Source organism: Muscardinus avellanarius (assembly GCF_963383645.1).
Source record: "Muscardinus avellanarius genome assembly, chromosome: 1".
In the NCBI taxonomy this organism is placed as follows: domain Eukaryota; kingdom Metazoa; phylum Chordata; class Mammalia; order Rodentia; family Gliridae; genus Muscardinus; species Muscardinus avellanarius.
The window spans coordinates 205428567-205447225 of record NC_137786.1 but is presented as its reverse complement, the minus strand read 5'-3'; the positions used below and the strand labels follow the sequence as shown (position 1 = coordinate 205447225).

The following is an 18659-nucleotide window of genomic DNA, read 5'->3' as shown; positions in this document are numbered from 1 at the left end:
TTTTTTTTCTTCAGAGTATCATAATAAGGCCTTTAATCTATCCTGGTCCATTATCTCAAAATGTTTGATTCTAAAGAAAAAAATATTTTCACAAAAAGAATGTAAGGCAATAACAAGTTTATTTCCTCAATTAGCCATTTTTTCCCTAGACTTTTGCAGCAGTAAAGAGTGATAACTAAGCCTATATACAGAATCTTTATTAAAACAAAACCTGAACATTTTCTGGTATAATAATCAATTTATTTTATTCAAGCCTATTTAAAAAATCTTTATAAAATCTGAAACTTATTTTGAAAAATATTTTTGTACAAAATTGAAAATATTTTCTCAGAAACTATTCTGAGAAACATTTTCATAACAAAAAATACTGAGATGTTTTAAGAACTGAAAATTTTGGTACGAGTCAAATACTAGATATTTTTCATATTTGATACCTATGTTATAAAATAATAGAACATTTTAGAAAGCACAAATATTTAAAACAGGCTTTATGGTTTTTAAACATGATAAAACTAACCTTGTAGGTAATGCTTAAATGGATGAAAGTGTTTACCACATATTTTTGTGCAAAAAGTGTTTTGTATTATAGATGTAGTACTACTATAAATTAGAAAAATGATAGAGATAGAGAGCGAGAGCGAGAGCGAGAGCGAGAGCGAGAGAGAGAGAGAGAGAGAGAGAGAGAGAGAGGAGGGAAGGAGAGCAGGAGAGGGAGGGGGAAAGAGAGAGAGACAAAGAGAGACAGAGACAGAGAGAGACTGAGGTGTTCCTTCTGTTACAGGCATAGTTGAAGTCTTGGTGTAACACATAAAAGGACCCTCTGTAGCATATGGAGTAGTTGCTATGTCCTCCCAGGGATGGTTTTGCAGCTATGTTCACCTCAGGCTCATCAAGAAGAGGTAAACTGTCAAGTATAATTTCAGTCATATTATGGTTTGGTTGAGACAGATTAGTAGTATGTAATCATGATACACAGTTTATCCCAGCACCAAACTGCCACTTGGGAAATCTTGAACGCAAATGAACAGAGTTTCAGTCATTATTAGTGTCAAAAAGGTATATGGAGACAAAATTTGGTTGGCAGCACGAAAGATGATTCAAGGCGAAAAAGTGACCAATTGCACATTCAAAATTGAAATTGAGAGGCTTACTACAGTTTGGAAATACTTTAAATACCAGAAAAGTCATACATTATTAACTGTTCACTGATTAATATTTAAAATGCTTCTCTAAAGTAATGTACTTTTAGAAAGGCAATCTAAATTACATGTATTTTCTTATTTCAAAATCCTTACCCTCACGGTTCTGCATTTTGTATGAAAGAGTAAGACAAAAAGTTTTTTTTTTTCAAAGAATGTATACTTTTAGTATACTTCATTTCATCGGATATTTAAAAACTAAGACTTTCTATTTAAAAAACTTAGTTTTTGGGTAGATCTGAACATTCAAATGGTATGCGGCTTGCAGACTTCCTTAGGAAAAAAGAAATCAGAATAGAATAAAAGTGTGAACTTCGTGCTTTAATTATGTGGAGGAACATGATCTAAATGACTTTCTAAATATTTTATAAACAGTGGAAAATACATGTTTATAGAATGTAAGATACATTATTCTATTAGTAAACACAAACTTTGGTATCTTTATATCAGACTATCCTCCCCCCAACCAAATATCCACAAAAAGAGTGTCTCAAACGTCAGTGCCTGAAGTGATGCACTCTGACAAATCTAACAGCTCTTTCTGTGTCATTCCTAATGCACTTGTCACTCAGTATTATCCATCCTCATTAATGACAATGGGAAAGTTTATCTTGGGAACACGTTTTAAATCATCTACTCTTTACAATGGGACCATGAAATCTCTTACAAAACATGAGGCGGGAACTATTCTGACAACAAAACCCCTTCCTGGCAGCTTTATTCTTAATTCCTGTTCAAGGAGTAATCTGTTTATTATAAAATCATACAGAACAATATATTAAACAGAATTTGAAACAAGAATAGCTAGTGTGATTTTCAAGCTTACAAGTATTTTTACAACATTTTTATTAGGCTGAAAACACTAAGTTGAGTCCTTTTTGTGCGGGTTCATACAATCTTCTTTTCTAGTCTATGTTATAAACACCTTTGAAAAGGGGTTTTGTTTTACCTAATTTTAGGATATTTTTCAAATGTCAAAGATACTAGTTCTTACACAGTTCTTTATAATATTTCACATTAAATTAGGTAAAAGCAATTTTGAGTAAAAATGCATTCATGTTTGAATTTCCCAATTAACATACCATAACATTCCATCTCCACTTTTGTAAGGCTTAAAAATAATCTTACTAACACTACTTTTAACACTAAATTTACATTTTAAGTTTCAACATAATTTTATTCCCTTGTCTAAGAAATTTATACAGTTAAGTTAGAAAATTGAAAATATGCAAGACACATTGATCTACAAGTATCTGGTGAAACACAATCTTAAATTAACTATCAAATCTAGATATTAGATATTGTGGCTTTGAGTACTTTTGCTGATAAAATCAATACTTTTAGAAATAAGTTCTTAGGTTTTTTAATATCCTGTCATCAAAAGATAAATTTTCTTTCACTATTATAGTAAAATAACCCTAAATAGATTATTTGAAGAGCCAAGCATATTTAGTGTTGATATTTATCACTTTTATTCACCTGAAGTTAACTGTGTATTCAAAAATGCTATGAATAAAAGTACTGAATTTTAACATTTAAATTGTGTAAATCTATAATTTCTAAGGCATTTTACTTCAGAATTCATAACCATTACCTTAATATTTCTAATTAATGCTTCATTTTAAAAAATGAGAAAAAGGTTCTTTTGGAGGATGTCAAATTGAAATTATATTGAATTCATGCTTAAGATTCTGAGTAAGATGTATAAAATAAAAAATGTATAATACATAAAAATTGCCAAATTAACCATAACAGTTAATTTACAATGTTTTATAAGAGAAATATAAATCCAAGGACAACTAAGAAGATATACCAATTATAATTGTTCCTCATATATTAGGCATTTATTATGCATCCAGTAATCATATACAGAAAACAACAATTTTTGTGTTGATTCAGAAAACAAAATTAGTACTAATGGATGGGAGGCTGCTTTAGCATCTACAAAAATCTGGTGGAGAGTAAGATGGGGCGCCTCTAAGAGTGAGTTCCACATGATCACAGGGAGGCTGGATGAGAAAATGTGTGCCTACAATAAGCAGCTAGCTTTGAAGCACGTTAAACGTCCTTCCAATCTTAACCTTTTATGAAATTAGGTATATTCTTGGAGATATTAATATAGCCTGAGAGAATCTAGGTAATTTTCTCCTAGAGACTGAATTAATTCTAATGTAAATAACACCTCAAATGATTTTGTGCATCCATTATTTTCAACTAAAGGTTAATTTTAAGAGTACAAATCACCAACACCCAATTGACAATTCTCTGAATATATTTTCTTTATTCAAAGCATGTAGCACTCTAAAGTAGGAGTTCTTGTTTACAGCAAATTTTCTCTACAAGTGACAAAAGAGTAAATATTTTTGGCCTTGTAGAGATTATAAGATTTCAATTTAGTGATGTGTGAAAGATGACATAGATAGAACAGATAGGCCTCTCTGCATTTGGATAAAGTTTATTTTAAAATATAGTGGGGCTAGATTTGGCCCACAGACACAGCTTGATAACTTCATGCTTTTATGCCACAGGGCAGAGCTGGTTTGATACTGTCTTTTCCACATTTTTACATGGATCAACACAAGAACCCTTCAAAGAATGGGAGTAGAAGGGAATATCACAATGATTGAATAATGAAGCAAAGAAGTGGCCCATATCTGTGGTACTATGAAGACTAGATCACACTTATAAAATCTTTTTACACTTTTTTTGAACAAATTATATGTTATTTAACAGACTATGTGAAGGAAATACAGTTATATATTGTATACTATAAAGCTTTTTTTTATTAAAAGGTCAATATGGGATGATTCTTCAGTAAAGATAGTCTTAGATTCTCTTATTGGGAAGTGATATCAGTTACTTTACTGTTAAAGCATATTTGAATTAAAATGATATAATATCTAAAATGTATTCAAATTCCATTTTAAATAATTATTTCATCCATAACTTATAAGTCTCACACATCTACAATATTTTTTGTTAAAAGTCGGCAAAGCATACAGGCAATCAAATCAACTCTACTTGTCACAAAATACTGACTTATAACAGGGAACCCCTGGGTCAAAAAGGGTTAAAAAGTATAGGTACCTTAAACAAAAGAATTAGGATTGAGTCCTGTCAGTTCTGGAAGACTTTTAGAAACCTCACCTTAATCTGATAAATCACATAAGGAACCAGATTATAAACTGCTTATTGATCTGTATGAATTTGAAAAATTTATTATGAAGTTTTTAAAGATGAATCATTCAAAGTAATTTTTATGACAATAAAATAATAACAAATAGTGACTCAGATAGCACATTATATATTATTAACTAAAATTGTTTCCTCAGTGACTATCTGGTAGTTTTGAGGAGCACAGGTCCATTTCATTTTAGCTAAGCAGGGCATTGTATTATTAGCTGAATATTTGTTGAAGATTATTTTTCTTATGTAAACTTTAGAAGTATATTAAGCATCTATGAAAAACTGTATTTCTCACAATTAGACTATTCCATATAGTCTGAAATGGTTATATTTTTATGGTCACACCTCTAACATGTTTTGAGCAGTTTCACAAGGACATTTATTCATCCATCCATCCATCCATCCATTCATCCATCCATTATTTGTTGAACACCTACATGATCAGGCATTGAATAAGAAAAAGGGATACAATTATAAAGAATATAGACCCACATTGGTAGCACTTATACCCATAAAATCCCGTGTATTTTCCCAAAGCATGGATACTTCACAAAAAGGCTTGGAGGAATGCACTGTATTTTCCCCATATTAAAATATGACAGCAAAAACAAATAAAACAATGCAGAGTGGATATTCAAGAGCCAAATAATAAGCAAAGAAGAACAGCCTTGGATCAGGGTTCATTCAAATTCATGATTGGCTTTAGTAGTTTTAGAGATCAATCAATCCTATAGGTTTATCATTCATTTATTCATTTGATTCTTAATACAAATCCATTATTAAATTACATTTATTTAATCTAGAAGATTTTTGTTTGGCATTGACTAGAAATTTATCAAATGAAAACATTGAGCTTGTATGGTTGTTAAGTGTCTGAATGCCCAAATACAAAGTATGTATAAAGTGCTAGATAAATTTATTTTATTAGTGTATTTATAAACCTTGATTTGATAGTGTGTGTGTGTGTGTGTGTGTGTGTGTGTGTGTGTGTGTTGCTTGGAATACAACCCAATGACTCATGCATGCGATGCAAATGCTCTACCATTGAGCTAAACCTCTACCGTCTACAATTTGAGTTTTTAAAATTAAAAAATCACTTTTACCTCATAAATATGTGTATACTATATAAAAGCATATTGAGATTATTATAATGGCTATAATTAAAACAAACCATTACCTAGTTTGATTCCTTTTTCATATCTACTTTCATCAGACAATTCTGAACTTCAATTCTTAAGTTTAATGATAAAGGATGGCTGAACACTATTCCTGTGCTATGTTGACAACACTTGGACATGAGCCACATATGTATACTACATATGTATAAAGTTTTTCCTTAAATGTTATTATTAGTATATATACTAATAATATTTATAATTATGTCAATAATATGGTGTTAAGCATTTGGTTTTGTTCAATATTTTAGCAATTTGTATATAAAAATATTAATAAATTAGTATTGTGTTAGCTTTTGACTTTGCATGCTGAATCCAAGATAAGTTGACCCATTTATTTATAGGCTCAACAAGGGCAATCCATTTCATGCTACAGCACTGACCCTTCACAAAGATCTTGTAAATGAGTAGCCTATTACAATATGTACAAGTGACCTTTAATTGCACCCAGAGGCCTTTGGTTACAAGCTTTTTCAATGCTACATCATAGCTACAGTGTAAGACAATAAATATATCTTAGGTTACCAAGCAAAACACCCTGTATCAGAATATAAAAATTAAATTTTTGAGGCATTTAGGTCTATACGATAATGACTTTAAAAATAACTATTGATCAGAAAGACGTTTTCTTTTTTCAACCAAATTAAATATCATTTAATCATTAATTAAAGGCTTGTGAAATTTAATCAGACACAATGTCAAAATATCCTTTAGGAAAAAAGATAGTTATATCAAAATTGATATTAGCTTCATTTTATAATAAAAATTAATTTTAGTAAAACACATTAATTTTAGTAAAACATGTTTTTACTAAATGACTATAAAATTTTGAAGTTTTATTATGTAGTAATATTCAGTAAAGAATCCTATACCTAAGAGAAGATATGCACAAATATGTTTCAAGTATTATTTATCTTGAGCAATGATTCTTAAGCAATTTTCTAATAGAGGGTTAGATATTTCAACTGATTTACTTGGAAATTTATGAATGAGTACAATGTATTTCTGAAGTCTTACAACAACTTGAAAGCAAATATTCAATTTCACTAAACCTTTCATATTGGTTATCTTATTTCTGGAAAGCTCATGCCAGAATGATTTAGTTTGATTCTCTACAACAACAGTGGGTTGACTTGACAGCACCTGACAAAACAGTTCAGTGAACTATACCAGATACAAAGGACCTGAACTGGTTACTCTGCAAAATGTCCACTGTGGCGTGGAGTTATGACTGCAATGATTCTTCCAACATCATATTAATTTCTCATTAAATAAAAGAAGTGCATTACTAGTTTGGGGGCTGAAAGCATTTCCACTGTCTTACTTTCTGTGATCCTCAATCTTTTCAAAACTAAAAAATTAAATTCAAAATCATATTGTCCTCATGAAGAATACAATTTCTTCATATTACTAAACTGTAGGAAATATTTTTAAAAATATCAATCGATAAAAAAGACGGAATGTAATCATACGGCTTATTGCTCAATTTTGCATAAAGAAAATACACTCAGAGAACTTCCAACATATGAAACTTTTGCCAAAAAAAAGTAAAAATGCTTTTAATAAGAATTAATCAGCCAGGCGTGGTGGTGCACGCTTGTAATCCCTGTGCTTGGGAGGCGGAGACAGGAGGATCTCGCAGGTTCGAAGCCAGCCTTGCTAACTTAAGAGACCCTGTTTCCAAATAAAAATATAAAATAGGTCTGGGAGTGTAGCCCAGAGGTAAAAGGGTTTCCAGGAATCCCAGTACCACCAAAAAAAAAAAAAAATCAAACCTTCAAACCTTTATTACTACCAATTATGATAAAAGGGAAAACAAACATTAGAAATTTGAAAGACTAAAACATTATTTTATGAACTTATAAGTTATATATACCTTAGTCATCTCATTTCTTATATTCCAAAGATATAAAATAATTTAGAAAAATATAAAATATAATTAAAAATGCTAAGAGAAAACTAATATTTGTAAAGCTAAGTGGATATAGAGCTTAAGGAGATGAAATAATACATTGTAATTAAATTTGACATAGTTTTGAATTAAATCAGAATAGTTGAATGAAACAAGGGAACCTCATTTCTTTGTAAAGAATACTTATTTATGTTGGATTTAGAAATCCTATACATGTAGATAGTGTTTTAAGAAGCAGGTGACATGGCTGAGTTGTCTAAGGTGCTAGATTAAGACAGAATTGTAAGAAATGACTTTATATTTCTTGTAAATTAAATTTTCCATAATAAAACACTTATCAGACACCAGAAATAAGTAAAAAGTAACAAAAGCACAGTATCATCATTCTAATATAATCCTATGTATGTGTATGTTAAGTTTTATATATATAATATATAAAACTATTACTATATTCATATATGTAAAGCTATAATGTTATATAAGAAAGAAGTTATGATTAATCTAACCTAAATTTTATAAAGTGTTTAATATGACTAGAAATGCTTGCTATGTACAGAAGTTTTAACTTGAATATTAAAAGAATATATATATATGTATGTATTACAAACACATATACATATAATTTTGAGGGTTTATTTGGTACTGGGGATTGAACCCAGGGACATTTTATGTCTGAGCTATACCTCTAGTCCTATTTTATTTTGAAACAGTATCACTAAATTGCTGAGGCTGGCCTTGAAACTATGATTCTTTTGTGTCAGCCTCCCAAGTATTAGGATTATAGGCAGGTGTCAGGATGCATAGCTATTTTTGAGATTATTTTTTAATTTATATTTTGTGGTACTGGGGGTGGAACCCAGGGGCTTTTCTACCTCTGGGCTATACTCCCAGACCTATTTTATACTTTATTTGGAAACAGGGTCTCACTAAATTGCTGAGAGCCTCACTAAGTAGCCGAGGCTGGCTTGGAACCTGTGGGATCCTCCTGTCTCAGCCTCCCAGGCGCGGGGATTACAAGCGTGCACCACCACGCCCAGTTTGAGATTATTTTTTTTTAAAAATAGATTTCTTGGAGAATCCTGTAAGACAGAGGCTTTCTGGCTATGTACTGAAGATATATATTATCTGTACTACTTGAGGCATGGCAGATAGCAGTTAAGTGTGCAGGCTCTAGAATAAAATAAAACTGGATTTATTGTGTCACTTTGCCAGTTATTGGCTCTCTTATTTTGGGAAAAGTAAAAAGTAAAATGCTAAATCTCACTGGACTGCAAATTTCCCCTCTTGGAAAAAAAGTATATGATAGTTGTGAGAACTTTTAAATAATACCTAAAAGACACTTAAAGTAGTCTCAGGACCCTGTTTATGCTTTTAAAAAGTTACTATTTTTTATTAGTAATAATTATCTGAGTTCCTGAAGTTGTTAACTTTTCAGTAAAATTTTACACATGAAATTTGAAGGTCCACATTTAATTCTGGTATCCACAGATGTATTACTTTGGGAAGCTTATGTGATCCTTCATATTTCTTTACACTAAACTGTATATAATCCCGGTACTTGGGAGACTGAGACAGGAGGATCAATCACATGTTTGCCACCAGACTCAGCTACTTAGTGAAACCTTATTTTAAAATAAGGAATAATAATAGTAATAATAATGATAATAAAAGGCTGGGGGTGTAGCTGAGAGGCAGAATGCCCCTGGGTTCAATACCTAGTACCACTAATAAAATAAGATGTATTTAACAGTGCATGTGCAAGAGTTCCTGTGAGGATAAAGTAAGAATCAAATATAGTAATGTATATGAAAGCACCCAATACAGTGCCTGGAATAAGTGAGATGCCAAATTCATGTGTCTAAGAAACTTATTATGATGTTACCTTTAAAATAGTAATTTAACCTTTTTTCCTCCCAGGGATGTGGACCGAACCCATTGGCATTCTATCCCTGAACTACACTCCTAGCCCTTTTTATTTCTGAAACAAGGTTTCACTACGTTCTCTCACATTGGCCTGGAACCTGTGATCCTCCTGTCTCAGCCTCCAAAGTACTGGGATTACAGGCAGGTGCAACAGCGACTGATTAGTAGTTTAACATCTTAACAGATTTATGTAGCACCTAGTATATACGTTCAAGACTTAGTTGCAAACAAGATAAAGTATGTCTCTACTTTAGTAGAGCTGGGATTTTAGTGGTAAGGTTCAAGACATAAACATGCACTGATGAACAATTATAGTAATATATAAATGTCACACAGAATTAAATTGGGGATGTGATCTGGAGGAACTTAATGACCAATTCTCATGGCTCGGCCAACCTTCTAGAAGGAGGATGAGATAGTCAGCCTGCAATCAAATGGCATGGAAAGGCTGTGAAGAGACTGATGAGATGCACGTTCTGGGCATCTACTGTGCAAACATGCTGAGGCAGTGACTGACCTGGGAAGGTTTTGGGTGCAAAAGGATCCCCAGAGCTGCCTATACCATACAGTTCTAGGACACCTTACTAAACATCAGTATTTGTGGTACATTGGAGGATATATTAGTAAAACACATGTTCTTATCTCTAGAAGCTTAAAAATACCTTTAGGTGAAGAAATGGGGCAGCTGTGATTTGCCATCATTTTGTTTTCTTTTTCTGTCTTCCTAAGATACATAAATGACACATTGTGGGAGGAAATGCTTCAGAGAGCATTGTGTAAATTGGGTAAATTCTGCTACAGCAGTTCCACAAAGGCTTTAAGAAAATCCTTAAAGTACTGAAGTATAATTTTCTTGGAGCCAACCCATAGAACACATACATAAATGTTCACGTCTGCAACATTTAGGAAGGAGAAGGAGAGGTTTTTGCCTCTTTGTGCAATGCTGCATTTCGACGACCCTGGCTTCAAAGTTGAGAGATAACCACACTGCAGGTACCATGAGATCTTTCCGAGAGACACATGGACTGAAGACTATTAGCAAGATTCAAAATATTTCACTTTTTTGTGTGCAATCAACTTGTTCAAATAACATTATGCTTTTCCTTAATTTCCTGAGTAAAATATAGTTATGTATAAGTAAATATAAAAACAGTGCAACGCGAAGCACCTGACACTAGGTTTAACTTAAAATAAATAAAATGAAGGTTTTTATATAAAAGTGATTTACAATCAAGGTGCCATAAGTTATTTGAATAACATTTTTAAAGACATAGGACTTATTTAATGTGACTAATTACAAGTTAACATCCTAGGTGTTGATGACTACACAGAAACTTTTATAACAGGCAAACATGAATGGACGGCTCCTTGCCAAGTGAAGCAATGATGTTCTGCCAGCCAGACTCAGAGGAAGCATGTGAAACGAACACAAAAGCAAACAGGCCTCCTGCCGCCCGAGGGAAAGTCAGCAAGATGGCAGTTTCAATCATTCGGAATAATACTAAAGCAGCCTTAGGCTTTTCTCAGAATGGAAACATGTCACTATTACTGCAATATTTCAACAAATGAGAATGCAGAGAGAAGAACACTTATGCAATCACATCCTAGAAGGGCACTTTACTCAACATTTAAGTGGAAAACAATTATAAAGAAATTTCAGAAAAATTGTCAGTGAACATAAATGACTCATGGAAAAATGTTTTTTTTTCTTTCAATGCGCTTAATAGAATTTTAAAAAGCTTGCCACTTAGAAACAATTTCCTTTTTCATTCTCCATAAGGAACTGTTAATGTAAGATAAAGTTAGATGAAGTGGTAAGTGAAAAGTTTGGTAGTCGGGCCATCAGTAAGAAAAACTCATCATTCTCTGATATAAGACTATTACTCTGGAAGGTTTGATCAAAAGGAATAAGCTTTCACAACATTTATATAGGAAGTTAAAAAATATCTCAAATATTTTGGGAAATTATCTAATCAGTATACTTTTAGCATGTGTCTAGTCATGTAGCTATCTTTGGTCAATCATCAAAAAATCAAAGGCAAATTGGCATGACTCAACTCTAACTTTAATACCGCATGATTGTGTCGTGTAAGCTTGTTTTGTGTGAGAGCTGCTGTGGTTTTAGCAGAGAGATTAACAACCGGACCTAAGCTGGCCTCCAAACCTTGCCCTGCTGATGCCTCAAGCTCTTTGAAGTCTGACCATCATACCTGGCAAAACAACAGTGGGAACTAGGGTGGTGTCAGATCTAATCAAATTGTTCACTGCAGCATAGCTAACTGTGGGCTTCACTAATTGGCCCAATTGCGGATTATACCTTTTGCTACAGATTCAAGACAATAATTTAGTTAAATGATGTTTTTTTTCCTTATCTCGTCTAATTAAGATTCCAAAGTGGGAAGAAATAGGATTAGACAGTCTCAAAATTGTGTTCCCCTTAAGGTGGTATGTACTTTTGATAGGCTCACAGTGGCATGTGCAATATACATATAAATATTAAACCAATTTTTGGAGATTCTATGAAATCTATAGGACAGCGCTATATGTCTCTATCACTTGGAATTAAAGTGTAAATGTAAATACAGTATAGTACGGTAACAGAATACATATATTAAAGTATGAATATATAGAAAATTACTTTTTTTTGGGGGGGGGGCGATACAGGGGATGGAACCCAGGGCATTCTACCTCCAAGCTTCGCCCTCAGCCTTATTTTTGATTCTTTATTTTTGAAACAAGGTCTCACTAAGTTGCAGAGGGCCTCACTAAGTAGCTGAGGCTGTCCGTGAACCCATGATCCTCCTGTCTCAGCCTCCCAAGTACTGGGATTGAAAGTTCGCATCACGATGCCTGGCTCATTACATTTTTTTTTGGTGGTACTGGGGTTCCTGGAAGCCCTTCTACCTCCGGGCTATACTCCCAGACCTATTTTTATATTTTTATTTGGAAAAGGGTCTCCTATGCCAGAGCAAGTGGCTGGCTTCGAACCTGCGCGATCTTCCTGTCTCTGCCTCCCAAGCGCACCACCACACCCGGCGACATTTTTAAGGAATGTTAATTTGTTGACTTTGACAAATGATTTTGCCCATAAGAATAGATGCCTATTCTGAACACTGATATATGTCAGTTAGTTAATAAATATAGATGGCCAGTTATTTTGTGAGAAAAAGTAATTGGTGACTAGACTGAGGTCCTGTATTCTGAATTAGGTGTAAAGTACGATGAGACAACCTTGAGTAAACTTAATCCACTTTGACATATCTAGTTTACAAAAGCCATGGATGCACCACATATGACAAATTTTACTTTTGGATCAATTAAAGCCTGTATAATTACTTTTCATTTTTATACTGATAGTTGATAGGAAATAGTATATATCTTATATATTTCTGTGTAAACCAGTTACCATACTCTCTGGCTTGAAATTTGAAACATCCAATCATAGAGCTGAAAACTGTCCCATAAGTGGAAACCCCCTTCATAAAAAAACATATGGATATTGTAAGATTATGTTAGTAGAATACGTAAGCAAAAAAAAAAAAATCACAATAGCCAAATAACATTAAATGCAAGTAAAAATGCTTCTTTCATGTTGTCATCAAATTAAATGCAGCCACATTTCAAATCTTTTCAAATCTTACTTGTTTAAGTATAAAGCATAAGTAAAATGTAAAGGAAAAACTTGCTACTGACAATATCTACATTAAAGGGGGGAGATCGCAGAAACGGAAACAATTCAAGTCTAAGCAGTTATTTCGGCTTAGAAGTGGAGATAGATACCCAAGACACGAATCTTAGATGTAACTGTGAAGGCAGTGTGTACGGTGTATGGGTCACTTGACCAGGGGAGTTTATGTACAACTGCATTATTTGGACTATATTAAAAACTTAATTTATAATTTCTCTTTACTACATATATTTCAGGAAAGATTTTATATGTGCTAAGTAACTGACCCTTATAATTATCTAGAATGCATGTCAGGATTTTAGTGTCATTAGTATTGATGTGATTCTGCTATGGCTTTTGTAGATGGGGCTAATTTATACAACTTTATAGTTATAGGTGGTAGTAGTAATTTACTATGATGAAATGTTTCCACTTAAAACCTCAATAATATTAATATATACTTTGAGAAAGAAAAATAAGCTTATTCTTACTCCAAATTCTTCAAAGAAATTAGGGACTATTATTAAAGGTATTTCCCTGTTAGAAGCTTTTGGTAGTTGTTAATAAAAAATCATTTTTCATATATAAAAATGGGCAATGATAATTAACAATAGGTTCCCTAAAAATATGGATGGGTGTATTTGCCATTTTTGTCTATTTTGTCTATTACCTCCAACCATACCCCCTTTTGAGACTATGTGACTGAGAGTAAATTCCAATATGTAACAAATTTGCTTGCATGGAATCAGAAAAGTCATTTCTCCTTTATCTGCAAAACTCACCTTCTGTTTCTGAAGTAACAGATACATTGTCTGGTATGTTATAGTCTCAAGTTTTATAAACTAGTAGAGTACACATTTTATGTTTAAAAATATCAGGCCATTAAAAATAATCATTTGTTGTATATATTAAAACACTGGTATAGAATAGATAATTTTTACCCTAAAAAGAATTTTTTTTTTTTTTTTTTTGGTGGTACTGGAGTTCCTGGAAGCCCTTCTACCTCCGGGCTACACTCACAGACCCATTTTATACTTTTTTTTATTAGGAAACAGGGTCTCTTAAGCCAGCCCGGCTGGCTTTGAACCTGCGCGATCCTCCTGTCTCCGCCTCCCAAGCGCAAGGATTACAAGCATTTGCCACCACGCCCAGCTAATAAAGAAGTTCTTGAACTAAATAATTTCAGGTCATTTCTACTTTTGTTTCTAGATTCTATAATATATCACCAAAGATTTGCTCTTTGTTGGACATATGCATTATGTGTTTATGCTTTTATTGCTGCATTGTAAAATATACCATGGTGAAATTCAAAGTGATATAAACATACAGGCACACATCACTTAGTGAATGTCCCTCCAAATCCCACCCTGCTTCCCCTCCCTCCTCCTCTATATATGTTAGTGAGATTGGTAGCAATGCCTTCCGTGTGTGTACATGAACTTCCTTGATCCTTGTCGTTCCTCTCCCTTTTACATTATTCTACTGGTTTCTCTCCTGACTTGACTGAAGTCCTTTTTCCCCTATTTTTGCTCTAGTTTCCACAAATGAGAGACAACATAGGACCCTTGACTTTTGGGGACTGGCTGATCTCATTTATATAAGTTTCTCTAGTTCTATCCATTTTACTACAAATGACATAATTTTTTGTTGTTCTTCTTTATGGTTGAGTAAAATTCTATTATGGCTATATACCACTTTTTCATTATATATTCACCTGTTGATGGATACCTAGGTTGGTTCCATAATTTGGCTATGTGAACTATGCTGCTATAAATATAGATATGCAATTATTATTCTAGTATTCGACTTTAATTCCTTTGGAAATATACCAAGCAGTGGTATGGCTGGGCTGTATTGTGGTTCCATTTGTATGTGTATTTTATAATACAATATGCAACACTGAAAGCATTTAATCTTAGGTGAAGCCTTTAATCTTATTCTGTCCTAATTTACACCTATATGTACTTCTATTAGGTTTGACTCATTGATTTATGTTTTTCTGATCACCAAATTTAATACTATAGCATAAGTAAATGAATTATTTAAAATGGCTTTCACCTGTCATTTTCATTTAAAAAAATCTAAAAATACTTATTAATTAGGTTATAAGGCAAACAGGTAAAGAACGATTGATTTTATCGAATGTCCACTTCTTAAAAAACAACTGTTTATTTTATTTAATTTTCAAATATTGCTTTCAAGTCATAGGTGACCAATTATAATGGTTCTTTTAGTTTAGCACAGTGGAAAGAAGAGAAAAAACTAGAATAAATCTGTGTGGTTAATAAAATATCTTTCAGTAGCTCCACGGGTAAGGTGTAGTCTCTTTCAGAATCTAAAGTTATTCAAAAGAGAGGTCCCCTTGGCACTACAGAAGTCCTTTATATATCTCCCTTCTCAACTCCCAGTACAAACCAATGAAAGAGAAAGAGAGAGACCACGAACACCATTTGCACGACCGTACTAACTGCTGCACTACTTCCCTCTTGGGGCACAAGATTGTTTTCACTGGGCAGTCACCTTGTTTGGTTTGTACGGTAATAGAAATAACACCTTAGACTTGATTGAATTTGGAAAAAGGGTACCACATGGGAAAAAAACCTTTACATCTTTGATTTAAAACATAAATTCATTTTAAAAGACACTGATAAGCATGCTTTCCTTTGACAATACTCTATATTTTTATCCCTTTAAAAATCTTAAGCAATATAATGGTAAATTACTCAGTATTGTGTCAGAAAAGCTAAAACAATGTTGAACAATTACAGTGTTGGGTTCCATTTCAATAGTTTCTTTTGAGAACCTAAGCAAATTAGCTCAAGGATCACTATTTCTACACTCTAGCTTTTTTGGCTTTAAGTGGCTTTTGAAGGGAGTATCCCCGGATGAGAAACTTCTAACACTCCTGCAGAGATGACCTGCTTGAAGAACTGGCTGCCTGATTAACTATTAACTGCTCTCAATAGGATTAGATAATTAAGGACATTGATGACCATTAATTAGGAGGAGGGCACATTAATTTGTCACTGGATAGGGCCCTTACAATGATTTATAGGTTAGTGCTACTTGCAAATGTGAAGAGAAAGAGAAAAAGAGAGAAAACCATTAAGTTACCTTATCAAGTGGCCAGCTTAAAGAGGGCAGAGGGTCAAAAAAGGGCCAAAGTGGTCACTTAAGGGTGAAGTCCCAAACACCAAAGCAGTGCCAAGCCACATTGACCATCATTTGGTGATGAAGTTAAAAATATGCTAATTTATTGGTGGCAATTCTCTCTTTTTATGGTTCCAAGCAGTTAAGACAAGTGGCCTGCTTAAGAGCTTTTCATTTGAAAAGAGATTAAACAAAATGGTTTGTCAAGGCTGCTTGGCTGTTTTATGTCTTTGTTTAAAAAAAAAAAATTGCACTGACTATACTGATAACTATCACATCACCCAAAAAGCCATCTCTCTCCGAACATTTACTTCGTTAATAAATACATCAACTCTAATTGCTTAATAGTTCTATGTTCATTTTGCTCTTTAGCATGATTAAGTTGAAATAAATCTTTTGTACTGCTACTTTCTGTCGTCATTGCTTGCATAAAGGTCACAAAAAAGTTTAAGTGTTGTTGAAAATTTACTTAAAGCTACCAGTGTAAAAAAAAAATACTTTGTTTAATTCGGCATGTAAAGTGAAAGGTAATTTTACTAATAGTAATGAAAAATGCTTTTAGAATGTAGATAAGAATCCTCTTCTTCATCATGCACAATCGTGGGTAGCATTCACATTCCACACACAAGTAAGCACAGCTCATTAACATTTAATTAAATATGCCTTTGAAAGCCTTGGAAATATGCATGTCATATTTATCATGTAAGCTTGGAGCTTACTTTTCATAGACATTTACAACAAAATCGTTTTTGCTATATAGTCTAATGATGCACTATTAAAATAAAAGGATAGTAACAAAAATTATTCTTTTGTGCCAAAGAACTTAGTATTTAGCAGAAAACATAGCCTAAGAATTTTATTAAAGTAACATGAAAAGTCTGATGGCATTCACCTCAAGACTAAACTAAAATATGAAAATTTTCTTACCTCAATGGTGAATAGCTTTCTCTTTAATTTAAAAACTAAGTCTTTGACATCTGATTCATCACAAATCAAGTTATTAAGCCGAGGAATCTGCCGAATATGAATCAAACCTTGTGGAAAGAAAATTAAAAGAAAAAATTTTAAAGCGCTGTCATCAGATGCATAAATTAAAGAGTCTTACAGCAGAATCCTGTAAATTTACACACAAGCATCCTCCCCTTTTAAAACCGGAGCTTACTACCAGGAGCAATGAAGCAAATGGTGTGATTATACTCAAGTAATCAAGCAGAATAAGATAAACAGAAATCCTTGTGCGAGGAAAACTAATTGCACTTTGGTACAGAAGTACAGATGTAAAGAGGGATCTTAATGCTTGTCAAAACTACAGCCGGTCTGTGTGTGATTTTCTCTTGTATTTACAGTAAGCAAATATGGCTATCACCTTGCATGCTGCCCACGGCACCACTGAGTGATCTTTATTTTATTAAATGCACCAGTAAGCAGCCAGCAAAACAAGGCTTATGGGTTACTGATAACCAGTGAAGCACTAATAAAAAGTATTTCATTTTGTACTTTATTAATGACTTGAACAAACTATTGAAGAAAACTACATTTTGGAGCAAAGTCTAGGATCAAACATTAACTCCTAAATCATCCTAAGACATGGCATGTTAGACTTTTATGTGGCCATTATAAGCTTTGCAACAGTGCTAGGTAAACCATGAGCTTTGGCCTCTTGTCAGTAGAAACACTTGCTAATTTTCTCTGACAAGGGCACAGGATGGCTTTGTGCAGCCTAATGTAGTTTCTGACTAAACCAGGGGTCATTTCCAATAGATGAAGACATGGAAGGTTCTTCAGTACATCCTTTTGTTTGACTCGGCTCATATTTAAAAATCACCATCCAAAGGACGGACACCGATCCCTGAATATGGGGGTAGGGGGAGGCAAATTCCAGATGTGAACAAAAAAAAATAAATATTAGCTACAGAATTGCTCCTCCAGTACAAGGTTTGGTATACTTGAATGCTTAACAATGTAGTTTTAGTTTAAAAAGGTGAGCCTCCAGGTGTTCCACTTGGGTTTGAACTAACTCCTTCAAAAGTAATATCTAAATAACTTCAGAACTTTTAAACTAAAAAAATAAAAGATGTTATTAAGGAAATAGATTTTAGCTACAAATTAAAAATATCTTAGACATAAATATTCAGTAAAATATGTTAAGTAGAAATAAGCATACCATAATTGTATTTATTTACACTTCTCATCTTAGCCTTACACATGCTTGTTTAGCTATTAAATCAAGAGAACCTCAGAATGAATTATTTTGTCAGGTCCTTCTTATTAACAAGAAGTTTACTAATCTTCAGAATCGCTCATTATTCTGTGCAGAACAATTGACCAAGTCAGAAATTTTGGCACAAAGAATACACTATTTCAACCTTTATTAAGAAATATCTTAATGAAGTTAATAATTTTAGAATATAAAATATAATTATAATAAATTCATAAGCTACTAATAT

At 32.9% G+C, this 18659-nt stretch overlaps 1 protein-coding gene across 2 annotated transcripts in view; it reads right to left on the bottom strand.

Moving 5' to 3' along the window:
* Positions 1-18659, bottom strand: part of ELP4 (elongator acetyltransferase complex subunit 4) — a gene marked incomplete at both ends in the record, with an annotated part of 241013 nt that overhangs the window by 124147 nt on the left and 98207 nt on the right. For both annotated transcript variants that reach the window (XM_080714478.1, XM_080714479.1), the window contains one exon: positions 17140-17246. In XM_080714478.1, the coding sequence (XP_080570604.1) occupies positions 17140-17246 (107 nt within the window). The remainder of the gene's footprint in view (positions 1-17139; positions 17247-18659) is intronic.